Raw genomic sequence first — 13,597 nt, 5'->3', positions numbered from 1 at the left:
TGTCCCACCGAATGCGACTCTGACTGACAGTGTCAACCTGCCCGCTATTCCCAAAATGATTGTAGCTGTGACATATTCGCATTGATGTATTGCAAACGCAACAGCATAGCAGGAGGTGTTATGATGTCAATTAAACACACATGGGGATGAGAAACAATCTTGGCCGTTAGTGCTCGTGCAAACGCTAAGCATCATTTCCGTTCGCATTTGCTTTAAAAAGAAATTCTGTTCATTTACTCACACGACAGGTGGGCGAAATCATAAAAAAGTATTATATCATTATACGAGTCATTTAATTTCATGATAACAATATATAGTTATTTTTGCTGGAAAAAAAATCAACTAGGCCTATACTAAATCAAAAAAGACTATTTTAATGATGTCTTTACCACCTTTTTGAGCCTTGAACATGGTAGTTCTGTTGCTGACTATGCAAGGCATAGAAGCACAGTGCTGAGTTATTATGTGTTTCTAATCCAAAATCTAAACTAGTTGACAAAGTTCTGCCAGTTTATCATGTCTACAATAATATATTGCTCACCCCCAGCTCACCTTGACTGTTTCAAACCCTCTTTCTTCCGAACAAACTATGTTAGGCAGAATGTCTAAGCTGCTCTTTTCCATACAATGAAAGTGAAGGGAGATCACGGCTGTTCATTATATGCAAAAGAACAGCTTAGACATTCTGCTAAACATCTCGTTACTTGTTCCACAGACGTAAGAAAGACAAGGTTTGAAGCAACACGAGGAAACAGACGTTTTTTTTATTTTTAGGTGATCTATCCCTTTAACTCAAAAGCTTTCCATCTCACGCGCACATGCAATCGTAACATACTCACCTTAGAACTCACAGCAGAACATAATAGACCGATAATGTAATGAACAGGGACAGAGGTGTCAAATCTTTTATTTGAACTGCTCCCTATGTGTAAGGAATGAGATATCAATCTCCATTCACCCATCTTCATCTCTTTCTCTCCCTCGGCCTCCTCTGTAATTCTGGCCGTAACACAGTACTGTGTTATTATGTGTTGACAGGCTGTGCTGTTTAAAGTGGCTGGTCATATATAATTCATGAGCGAAACAGCCTCTCTTTCCTTCATTTCTCAAACATCAGCACTTTCCACCATTCTAATGTCCCTCTGCGTGACGGCAAAATAAAGGACCTGGTCTGACGTGCAGGGGCTGCCCACGGCAGGCCTGACTATAACTCATTGTACTGACTGCAACTCCCCTGCTTCTTTCTCCAGCTCACCTTTTCAATTGTGAGCCCTGCCGATGAGATCTATTTATAACTCACTGATGTATTGAGAGGCATGGATCCACATTGTGTGACAATTCCATACGAGATGGTTCCCCGTGGGGAGAGGAGGTAATGGATCCGAGTGGACTCACTTGAAGGCGTAGCGCAGGAGGAAGCTGATTTTGCCGCAGGTGTCTTGTTTGCCATCCCCCTGGTCTCCCTGGCGCAGCCGGTAAAGTTCTGGTTTGATCTGCCCAATGCTGGTCAGCTGCTCACTCTTCTCCTCACCATGGAAATCAGGGCTGGAAAGCTGGTGAGTCATGGGCTTAGGCCTGGAGAGAGACCAGAGGGTGAACTCACTCACACATATGCACGCATAGACAAACACAGGGACTGGTAGGGGGAAACGAAACATCTTCGTATGATATTTATGAAAGAAAGGCCTATCTGAACGATTTTGAATGATTTTTAGATTTTTTGCGTTGCATTTTCGTTTAAAAAAAATTCTGATTACTAATTCAATTGAGGAGAAAAAGTGGGAAAAATGTGAATGCAAATAAAAAAAAATTATTAATTAATTTAAGCTTTAATTTAGATGATCATATTTACAATAGTATATTACAAAAAATACTGTACTACCATAATGAGATTCTAATTAAAGACAAATTCCACAAAACTCAGAAGTGAAATACCCATGTGCTTATTTGTCATAACAAAATAAAGCCTGTTCTATTTTATTGTTTTATGCAATATATAATATATAATATTATAATTTATTTATAGGCCTACACAGGGCCACTGCTGGCCAAATGGGTGCCCTAAACAGAATTGTATTGTTGATCCCCCTCCCTCAAATATTATGGAAGTAAAAAAAACAACAACAAAAAACGCCTACTATAGGGGTCAAAACAGAACTTAATAAAATATAAAAGTAAATAAATTAATACATTGTAATTAAATTGTATTATTTGCAAATTACAATTGTAGCTCTAGAGAGTTACCTATGGCTATGATTTTATTAATACAGTTGTCTGATTGATTTTATGGTCTCAAGCATTCAGAAATCACACACAATAAAATTAAGCAGTTTTAATACGATAAAACCATGGTTAATTTTTGTAAGTGTTGTGATGTCCACATGTTTTTGTTGAAGAAATTATAGAGATTGTGTCATCTATCACTAAAAGGTGGCCAAAAATTTAAGATTAAGTGGATATTTGAATTCAATGTATGGTCAATATTAAACAAGGATTTGATCGTCCTGTAAGTGTAACAGCAGCAATTACCAGGCCTTTGGCTCCCTTTGCAGGCATTTGTAATAATATGTAGGCCTATTGTACATAAATAGTTTATTTTGTATTACATTATGTATTTTGTGTATTATGTATAACACTGCTCCGGGTGTGTGTTCACGGTGTGTGTGTGTGTGTTTGTTCACTACTCACTGCTGTGTGCACTTGGATGGGTTAAATGCAGAGCACAAATTCCGAGTATGGGTCACCATACTTGGCCACACATCACGCCCTTTGCCTTTGCCTTTTAACAGTGTTATAATGAAACTGATTATTAATTAACTAATCGTTATTGTCTCATTATTTTTATATAATGCATTTTAAGTCATTTTAAAGGTTTTTGATGGCTTAGATCTGTTTTTATAACCACAAAAAATATTATCTTAATACTTCTTTGTAAACTATTATTTGAAATAAAAAAAAAAATATTAAAATAATTTATTTGTCGTTACCATGGCTACAAGAACCATGATGTTTTTTGTTTTATTCATAGTAAAGCCATGTCTAAATTTTCGTAAAGGAACACGGTATCATCAACAGCCAAAAAATTTCACAGGATTCTGAATACCTGAAAGTGATGCATGCACGGGCTTCATGTTTTTTTTTCTTTTCTCGGCACCGGATTGCTGATGTCTTTTCATGGGCATAGCTGTCCATCAATTATGATCATTTGCGTTCAGCCGCAAACATGAGCTGCAAGCGGTCGCGAGCGCGTATATGGGAATGGTGCATCACGTGCGCTTAGCCTGCCTACCGCGTTCACTGTAAAATAAAGTATGTTCATATACTTATTTATGTATATGTACATGTTAATATTAATATAGAATGAAAGTTATTATTTTTTTTAGCAACTGATGTGGCCCCCCTGGAAGTGGGTGCCCTACGCAAACGGCGTACTCTGCGTATAGGGAGCGGCGATACTGGGCCTACATTTGGGTTATGACCATGTTTTAATGAAATTCACCCAGCAAGTTTCCTGTATCAAGGTATTTAACCCCAGATTGCTCCAAAGTCATGGTTGTGAAATTAATAAATAGTTTAAACTGTTCTATTTAGACCTGGCAAAATATATGGTCCAAATACACACAAATGTGCTGTTATACTGCATTCAAAAGTGATATACATACAGTATTATCATTCAAAAGTTTTGAGTAAGATGATTTTTTTAAGTAATCAATACTTTTATTCAGCAAGGATGCATTAAATTGACAAAAAGGGACAGTAAAGGCATTTATAATGTTATATACATTATAAATAATGAGCATTATTTCAATCACTGCTGATTCTATCACTGATTCCACAAAAATATTAAGCAGCACAACTGTTTTCAAGATTGCTAATAATAAGACATGTTTTTTGAGCATCCAATCAGCGTTTTAGAATGATTTTCTGAAGGATTATGTGACACCGGGAACTAGATTAATGATGCTGAAAATTCAGCTTTGCCATCACAGGAATAAATTGCATTTGAAGGTACATTTAGAATATATAGAAAACAGTGATTTTATACAGTAACAGTATTTCACAAGATTAGACAATAGGAAAAAACATTTAAATGGTAGCATATGTAAGACCTTTTAAAAAGAAAAACATTATATTTCACTTCAATATAACATCCTGCACACATTCTGCAAGACACAAACCATTCACTCCATCATCCTGCAAAACACACACACACACATAGAAACCTCAGACAGGAACAAGAAGAGAAGGTCACTGACCTTGTGGTGACCTGCTGCTGGGGATGGGCATTGGGCAGGTCTTTCACAGCTGAGCCTCCTTCTGTTGCTGGGGGCAACTCGGGAGATGTCTGGCTCAACTTAAGGTTTGCTGAAAACAAAAGAAACCATAAGCCATAGAAAAGATGAAAGGAGTAGTTAAGAGAATGGTGTATTATTAACAACAATCACTGTCTCTTAGGTCTCACAAAGAGTAAAGTAGTGCTTCTGAGTTTGATAAACAGCAGACTTTTACTCACCAGCATTGTTGGGATAAGAGTCCATGTCTAGGTAAGAATGCTCCTGCATCTCCTGCGGACCCCCAACCACACCCCCAACTACCAGCCCCCCTCCGCCCTCCACCCCCATCAGGTCGGCGAAATGGGGGTGATGCTGACCATGCTGCGAGATCGAGGGATACAGCGAGGAAGAGGAGTGAGTATCTTTCCTCTGCAACAGGGGAGGAAGGAGCGAGGAGCCCCCTCCTCCTCCGACCCCACCCAAACTGGCCCCACCGGGCAGGAGCCCCGACGTCAAGCTCAGACCCCCGCCTTCCTTATCTCTCCACGGCAACCAGCAGAGCTTCCAGGAGACGAAGAGAGAGACAGAGAGCAGCACGATGCCACAGAATGTCACAATGACGGAGAGCAGACTCACTGAGATCTCTGAAACAGAGAGAGAGAGAGAGAGAGAGAGAGAGAGAGAGGTTGAACAAAGCTTTATTATAACATTCAATCCAAAATTTACAACAAACTCATTACTGTTATTATTTTCTCAACAACAATAAAATCAATTTAAAAATTAAAAAACAAAACTCCATCATCAATAACACATATGGCATCATTAATACCCCAAATTCCTAAAAAACTCTCAACATTATTAATTAATTTATAATATGAAAATTCCATTTTTATCCTTCCTTTTACCATGCACTTCAACATCATTTCTGCATCTAATGAACCAAGTTCTAATTCTTTATTTTTCCTTGTTTTCCACATTGCAAGTTTTGCTGTACCTACTAAATAATTTAACAAACACACTTTTCCTCTATCCACCACTTTGTATTTGAGTCCCCCAATAAAAACCTCATTGGAAAACTCTTCACCAAAACCCTGAAACCAAGCATTAAGCAACCTAAAAAGATTTCCAAGTCTCGAACATCTTAAAAACAAGTGTTCTACAGTTTCTTCAAGCCCACAAAACCTACACTCCCCCCCAACTGCTGGATTCAGATGTGCTACATGTCTGTTTGTAGCTATGGCCCTGTGAATAATCCTCCACTGTAGATCCGCTGTCCGCTTCTCAATTGGAGGCTTATACAGGGCTCGCCACCTATCCCTCACTAAAAAGTCTGGCTCCATTGTCTCCATCCACTTGGAAAAACTGTACCTGCTGAGTGAGTTCATGTGAATAACTTTCACTGTAACGTAGTACAATGCTTTTTTCGAAACAATGTCAAACTCTTCCAGTTGCGGGGTTTTAAAAAACAGTATAGATCCATCAAGTTCTTCTTCTTGTTCTCTACTGATAGCAGGACTTATTTTGAACCTTGGAAAAACTCCTTTCAGTTGTTGTACCTTCCCTCCAGCAACAAGATTCCTGTAGCTGCTTGGCAGGACAGCAAAAATGTCATCCCTCAGTTTCGAAGCAATTCTTGTTGAGCATAAACCAGACAATTCTTTAAAAGTTTCCACCGAACTCCATCCACCATTATCCAGGAGATGTCCCAGTTTAGTAACTCCATTCTTTATAAGAGTTCTCCGAATGCTTACTGATGACAAAAATCTGGTCTGAATCAGTGGATTATTAAATAAGGGTTCCTCGTTAATCCAGTCCCCAGATTCATCCAACTTTCTCTCCACTTTCAAGACCTTACTCCAAGCTTGTAACATTGACTTATAGAAGGAAGTAAGATTGTTTAGTCTCAGCCCATCCAATTCTAGTAAAAACAAATGTTTATCCAGTCCAAAACTTTCAACCTTCTGCAGAAATGCACATGCCATCTGTGTCCACGATAATTCTTCTTGATAGAGCAATTTCTGTACCATTTGCAGTCTGAAAGAAGCGATTCGACTCTTCACATCCACCAGACCTTGACCTCCTTCATGTACTGGTAAATGGAGTACTGCAGCTCGAGTCCAATGTTCACCACTCCAGAAAAAGTCTACAATTGTCCTCTGTATATTGCAAACCAGTTCGTTTGGTGGTTCCAAAACAACAACTTTATGCCACAATGTAGAAGCTGCTAGATTATTTGCCACTAAAACTCTCCCTCTATAGGATAATTGTGGCAATAGCCATTTCCATTTAGACAATTTAGCTGCCACCTTCTCCAGCACTCCCTCCCAATTCTTCTTTTTAAAACTGTCTTTTCCTAAAAAAACACCTAATACTTTTATACCCTCCCTCCCCCATATCAAACCTCCTGGAAGTATTGGAGGTCCAGTGTCTCTCCACTGGCCAATAATAAATCCCTCGCTTTTATCCCAATTAACTTTAGCTGAGGAAGCCATCTCATATTGCCCAATGCTTGCCTTCAAAGCCATCACATCATTTTGTCCAGAAATACAAAGAGTTATATCATCGGCATATGCAGACATATACACTTTAAAAGTTTCCTTTACACTTGCAACTAAAAAACCCCCAAGATTCCTCCTTAACTTACATAACAAGGGTTCAATTGCAAGACTATATAATTGTCCAGAAAGAGGACAACCCTGTCTAATACCTCTTGTAACTTTTACTGGAGCGCTTATTCCACCACCAACCTTAATCAATGCTGATACATCAAAGTATAACAACTTGACATATGCAATAAATTGATCACCGAATCCATAACTCTTTAACACCTTAAAAAGATAGTCATGATCAACCCTATCAAATGCTTTTTCCTGGTCTATTGACAGGATACCCAAATCAGAATCGTTTATACAACCATAATCAATCACGTCCCTTAAAAAACACAAATTATCTATTATTGAACGCTTTGGTATACAATATGTTTGATCTTTATAAATCAGCATATTCAAGCAAGTTTTGAGCCTATTTGCAATAGATTTTGATAATATTTTATAATCTAAACATAATAAAGACACGGGCCTCCAATTTTTTAAAAATCCTAAATCCCCCTTTTTTGGTAACAACGAAAGTACAGCCCTCCTACAACTAATAGGAAGTACTTCGTTTTTAATACTTTCTAATACCACTTCATAAAAATCTTCCCCTAATATTCCCCAAAAATGTTTATAAAATCCAGCTGTTAAGCCATCTATTCCTGGTGAACGACCCATAGACAGTTGTTGCACTGCTTCTGTTAATTCTCCATAAGTGATTATATCATCCAAAGCATTCCTTTTTCCTTGCTCCAACTGTGGTAAATCCTTGAATAAGTCCTTCGCACTATCAAGGTCACATTTCTCAGCACTGTACAACACCGAAAAAAAATCAACTGCCAACTTTCTCATCTCAGATGGATTTGTTGTCAAATTTCCATTTGGACAACGAAGATGATGCATCTGTTTATATTGCACAGTCTTTTTTTCCAAGTTAAAGAAATATGCAGTTGGGGCATCCATGTCCTTCACGGAACAAAATCTTGACCTTACAAGCGCCCCTTTCACTCGTTCTTGCAGCAAAGTTCCAAGTTCTTGCCTCTTCTCATTTAAAATTGTCCCATTGTTCTGTACTCCTTTTTTATTAATCAAATCCTCCTCCAAAATCGCTATTTCTTTTTGCAACGTTTGTATGGTTCTTTTCACATTCATAAAGTTATAAGCAGAAACATTTTGACAAAACTCTTTAATTTGTACCTTACCCACATCCCACCATTGACTAAGATTTTCAAAATCACTTTTTCTTTCCTTCCATTTTTCCCAAAACAACTTAAAACTATCACAAAAACAATTATCTTTTAACAATTTTTCATTAAAATGCCAATAATACTTAGGTCTTGAAGTTTGCTTTATATTAAAATCAAACATGATCAAATGATGATCAGAAAAACCATTTGGCAATATCGATGCACTGATTACCCTATTTTCCACCATTTTACTTAAATAAAATCTATCTAGTCTGGCGCCACTGACCATATTTCCCGCTACTTTAATCCATGTATATTGCCTTACTCCTATATTCCTCCTCCTCCACACATCTATTAAATCGTATTTCCCCATTATACTGGACAGGGATTCACTAGAGTGACTATGTGGTTCTTCACCATTCCTATCAATTAAAAAATTAATAGTGCAATTCCAGTCCCCTCCTAGCACAAACCAAATATTATCATCAAATTTTTGAAGTGCTTTATGTAGTTGTTCAAAGACTCGTATTCTTTCTAACCCATTATTTGGAGCATATACATTCACCAACACAAAGGCATGTCCTCCATACTCTATTTTTAATAATAATACCCTCCCTTTTTCAACCTCCTCAGTATATAAAATATTAACATTCAAGCCTTTTTTAAATAATATGGCTACTCCAGCACTATTATTTTTCCCATGGCTTAATACCAGATTTCCTTCCCACCATCTGTTCCACTCAATTTCATTTTCATCATTACTATGAGTTTCCTGTAAAAACACAACATTAACCCGATTTATATGTAAAAACTCTGAGACTACTGCTAATTTACCCCTATCTCTTCCTCCATTTATATTTAAGGAACCCACTTTTAAATTCTCCATAAAGAGGTTAAAATACAAAAGGGACAGAGACAGAAGGAAGAAAGAAAACCACATCATGAGAATCACCCAGTGCTTTTTAATCATTACTTTTTAAAGGGCAACGATCCTTTACTTTTCCTCAGCTTCGTAACAAATTTCTTCAATCTAAACCTCTTCTGCTTACTCAATGCATCATAACTCACTGTGCGCTGCAGTACTTTCACTGATACAATAAACTTTTCCACATCTGGGAAGAAATCTTTCACCTCTACCGCTTTACCAAAACTTGTATCCAAAAAATCATTAATCTCATCCAAAGGATACATCTCCTCCATATTTTGAGACCCGATCTCAGAAATATCAGAAAGCATGTCATCATCCCTTGTTTCTTCCTCTCTCACCTCCTCAATACAAGTCAACACCTTGTTTATATTAACTACTTCATTCATCTGAACAACCTCACTGTCCTTGCATGTTTCCAATCCAAGGCTTTCCCCTGTTTCTGCAGTCTCATCAGGAACAATTTTTCTTTGTCCTACACTACTACACGATGCAACATCATTCCCATCCCTTTCTTTTATGTCCTTATGAATCATTTGTTCTTCATTAGATCCACTTCTGATCTCTGAATCAACAAGCGTACTTACATCAGGAGTCGCTTGCTCTCCATTAGATTCATTAGCTACCACGTCAACAACTGAACTCGGTGTAACACTAGCACCGCTACTACCAGCCTTATGTGGACATGTAGACCTCTTATGCCCCACATCCCCACATTCATAGCACTTTAAACTTCCTGTACTTGCATAAACCATATACGTCTTCCCTTCATACGAAACTCTGAAAGACACATCCAAATCAGGTTGTTTCAGAAACATTGCCACCTGTCTCCTAAATGACATTACATGTTTTAAAGCGGTATTTTTACATCCCAATGGAATCGTTCTTAACGAACTAGCAAACTTTCCAAAACATGAAAGTGCACGTTCGATTTCATCATCGGGGATGAATGGCGGTACGTTTGAAATGATCACCTTTCTTGTCGGATTCGCTAGCGGTGAAACAGCAACAAAAAGTCCACTTACCGAAACTCCACTGCTTACTAGACGGTTAACCAGATTCTCCTCCTTTAAGAAAACCACCACAGCTTTATTCATTCTTGAGGCCGAAGAGATGTTGTCATATCCAATTTGTTCTCCAATCGATAATAAAACTTCCTCCACCGCTACACTTGCTTCAACCTCACACCTGACGCCATGACGGAGTGACAATGGCTCTTCCCCGCCCTCCGGCCGAGACGCCATCTCAACCCCGTCAACAATCCTCCCTACGGCCCTCCAAACACACTTTACTTTCTAAAATCTGACCTTTATATTTTTCCGAAAGTTAGAAAGAAAGAAAAGAATAACAGATAAATAAAGTCACGTTCAATCGTCCTCTCCACGTGAACTCTCACACGCACCCCAACACTCCCAGCATGCACTCCGAAGAGAGAGAGAGAGAGAGAGAGAGAGAGAGAGAGTTTGATTTATTACAACCTTGTGAGGTAACACGAATCCTAAGGAATTTAATGATTCTGGTTCAAATTCCAATGAATGCTTCCGGTTCCTAATAATTACACCAAGGATTCTTTTAAGACTTGAATAATTGGTTCTAATTATATACTAAAGATAAATACTAAACAAAAAATGAAGAAATAATGATTCTGGGTTAAATTCCACTGAATGCTTTTGGTTCCTTAATAATTATTCTAATGATTTCTTTATTACTTGGTCCTAATTATATACTTAATTATATATATATATATATATGCATACAACCAACTCATAACCTAAATAAACACTTAATAACCTAATAAAAATATTTTGTAACATTATTTTTTTAATTAAATTCAAAAACAGTTAAATATATTTTAAATATATATTATATTATATTTAATTGATATTAATATTTAAAAATTTCGAATTGTTACATGAAAACAGTCATATATTACATTGATTTAAGTATCACAAGCCTTAAGTACACACAGCGCACAGTAGGCGTTCTCGGTTGATTTCGAGTTGTGGTTCAGTGATCGATTTAGTCAGTGAGTGAGTCATTAGACTGATTCAAACTGACAACTCACAGTCTTTTTGACCAGTTCATTATAAAGAACAGATTTTGTGACTAAATCCTACCCCACTGTCAAAATCCCACCCTACTGGGACCCCAAAGCAATATTAGAACTTATTTTGGGTACTCTAGTGAGTGCCTGTTTTTTTTTTTTAAATGTGCTGCCTTAACTATGACTTCTCGTTTATTTTTGACTTCTCTTGTCTATTTATTATCTGTGTATAATTTTGTCATCTTTCTCTCTCATCACATTCAATTGCCATTGCAAAATCTTTTTCTTTTTCCTTGAATGCAGATGTTCAAGAACCATTAATGGAAACGAACATCATGGAAACCAATCGGTTATGGTACAGTATTTTTTTTTAAACGCAGCACAGTTCTCAGTTCCCAACTCTAGGCAACAAGCTTGATTGCATAACCTGGGAGGATGAATGCAGAAATATTTTTTAAAAAAATGTGCAAATGAGGTAGCGTTGGACAGATGCTGCGCTTGGGGGATGACTGGGAGAAACCGAAGGAAGTGCACAGAGAGAGAGAGAGGATCAGAAGAAGAAAAAGGAAAGGAGATGGCGTATTGTGCCTGTAAATTACCACTGGCTCTCCCAACATTCACTAGCTCTTATCTGAATACAAAGCCAAGAAAACGATGGATTTATTTCCAAGCAGAAGAAGTGTCAATGCCAATGACAATTTCCACAAAGATGTCCTCTAAACTGTGATTAAGCCTTATGACTCTGTCTCTCACAGAGTATGAGCTTTCAATCATGCAGCCTTTAATAACATGAGCATGAGTGAGTCACTTGAAAAAATTAAACTTGGGCAACTCAGTTTCAGCACCAGACTGAGTAGAACAGCCACTCTCCAACAAGCACGGACAAACAAGTGCCTGCCAATCAAGAAAAACAAAGGGCCTGTCTGTCAGCCTGACTCTCAAGAGCTCTATTCAGATCTCACACCCACATAGTTCCTCCGCTTACCCTGCATTCACATAACTTCTTCAGACGCAACACCCACCAGCTCTAAAAGCCCCCAGGATGGTTCTACCTTGAGCTGCTCTGTAATTTCTATTATGCAAGGAGGTTATATCGTATGGCTGTCAGCTCGCCCTTTATTTTCCTTTCCGTCATGCTTTCTCAGTTTTTGTTCCACCATCTTTGCTTCTGCTCCCAACTACTCTGTATTCCTCCATGTATGGCTCACACATTCGCAGGTCTCCAAAGAACCAGTCTGGGTTGGGCAAAAGTCAGAACTGGCTCCCTTTCCATTTAGAATTTAGAATTGTAATTGATTTGGCCACGTTTTATGGGATGTTGGAATGGAATTTAAACTGGAATAACAGGAAGATAAATTCTTTGGATTGCAAACAGTCATAAACAGAGGAGATTTCAGTAATCCAACATAAAATGGGAAGGAAGAAAAAATGTCAAAATCTGAATCATGAGGTTTGGCTATCCTTTGGAAGCCTTTGGTAAAATTAGAATATTGTGAAAATGGTGTTCTCACACCATGCTTCATAAGCATTCATTCATTTAGAAATATATATATATATTCCAAACCTAGATTAACGGCTGTGTTTTACAATTAAAAAACCTATGTCAAGGGTTAAAAATACTTATTTTTTCTGTTTCACCCTGTTACTGTATGCTTGACGGCATTAATACCCTTCAGCAATAGTGCACATATGGGCCATCCAATGAGCAAACAATTATGAAATTTTGATTTCACTTCTGAAACCTTGGCGTGACTGCATACACACACAATCTCTTCTGAAACGTTACAGGAAAGACATTGTGCTTTCCATCCTCATCTAACACCACCTTCATCATTTGTCTCCTTTGCTTCTCCTGTGCCCTCCTCCTCCTTTCTCCCCCTCCATCTTACTCCTCTCCTTCTACCCTTCTCATCCTCCCTCTTGCTGTTTTCCTTCTTCCTTTCTCTGTACTTTCTGTCTCTCTTTGGTGAATAATTCATCAGTCTCCGTATGTCATTAATCACAACTTGTTCAAAGATATGATCAGAGAGAGAGACAGAGGGAGGAGAGAAGGTACTGATCTGTCAGCTTGAAGAACAAGACGCAGATAGAGAGAGTGAGAAAAAGGTAAATAGGAGGAAAAAACGGAAGAGAATGGGACAGGAAAGGAGATCAGAGATATCAATGGAGGAAAGAGGGAAATGGATAAAGGAAGGACGATTGCGATGAAGCAGTGGTTCTGTGATATGCAGGTCACTGTGTTTGTAAAGTATTAAAAAGAACTAAATAAACACATTTATAAATCTTGATAAATAATAGATTAATACAGCCATTTTAAATATTCAAAATATAAAAGACAAAATGCACCAACATTAACTAATAATAAACGCATAAATATAATTAAATGTGTTAAAATTGTGATAATATTTCTGTTGTCTCAATTCAATAACATTACTACCTGTCAAATGTTCGATGCACTCTATTCAGGTTCATTAGCTGTGAACAATGTGAACAATGGCAAAATTATGGGCTGCTAAAAGAAAGGCTATTTTAAAAGAGTTTCAAAATTATTAACGGAGAATAATTTATAAAATGTA

General features: G+C 37.6%; 1 protein-coding gene across 1 annotated transcript in view; it reads right to left on the bottom strand.

The window, feature by feature from the left end:
* LOC306861644 (synaptotagmin-C-like) overlaps positions 1-13,597 on the bottom strand; it is a 49,412-nt gene that overhangs the window by 18,957 nt on the left and 16,858 nt on the right. Inside the window, exons 4-6 of the mRNA XM_079404039.1 lie at positions 4,514-4,918; positions 4,257-4,365; positions 1,396-1,575 (exon numbers count right to left, since the gene is read on the bottom strand). Of these exons, the coding sequence (XP_079260165.1) occupies positions 1,396-1,575; positions 4,257-4,365; positions 4,514-4,918 (694 nt within the window). The remainder of the gene's footprint in view (positions 1-1,395; positions 1,576-4,256; positions 4,366-4,513; positions 4,919-13,597) is intronic.

Source organism: Barbus barbus, assembly GCF_936440315.1.
Source record: "Barbus barbus genome assembly, chromosome: 4".
NCBI classification, from domain to species: domain Eukaryota; kingdom Metazoa; phylum Chordata; class Actinopteri; order Cypriniformes; family Cyprinidae; genus Barbus; species Barbus barbus.
This window is presented reverse-complemented; position numbering and strand designations above follow the sequence as displayed.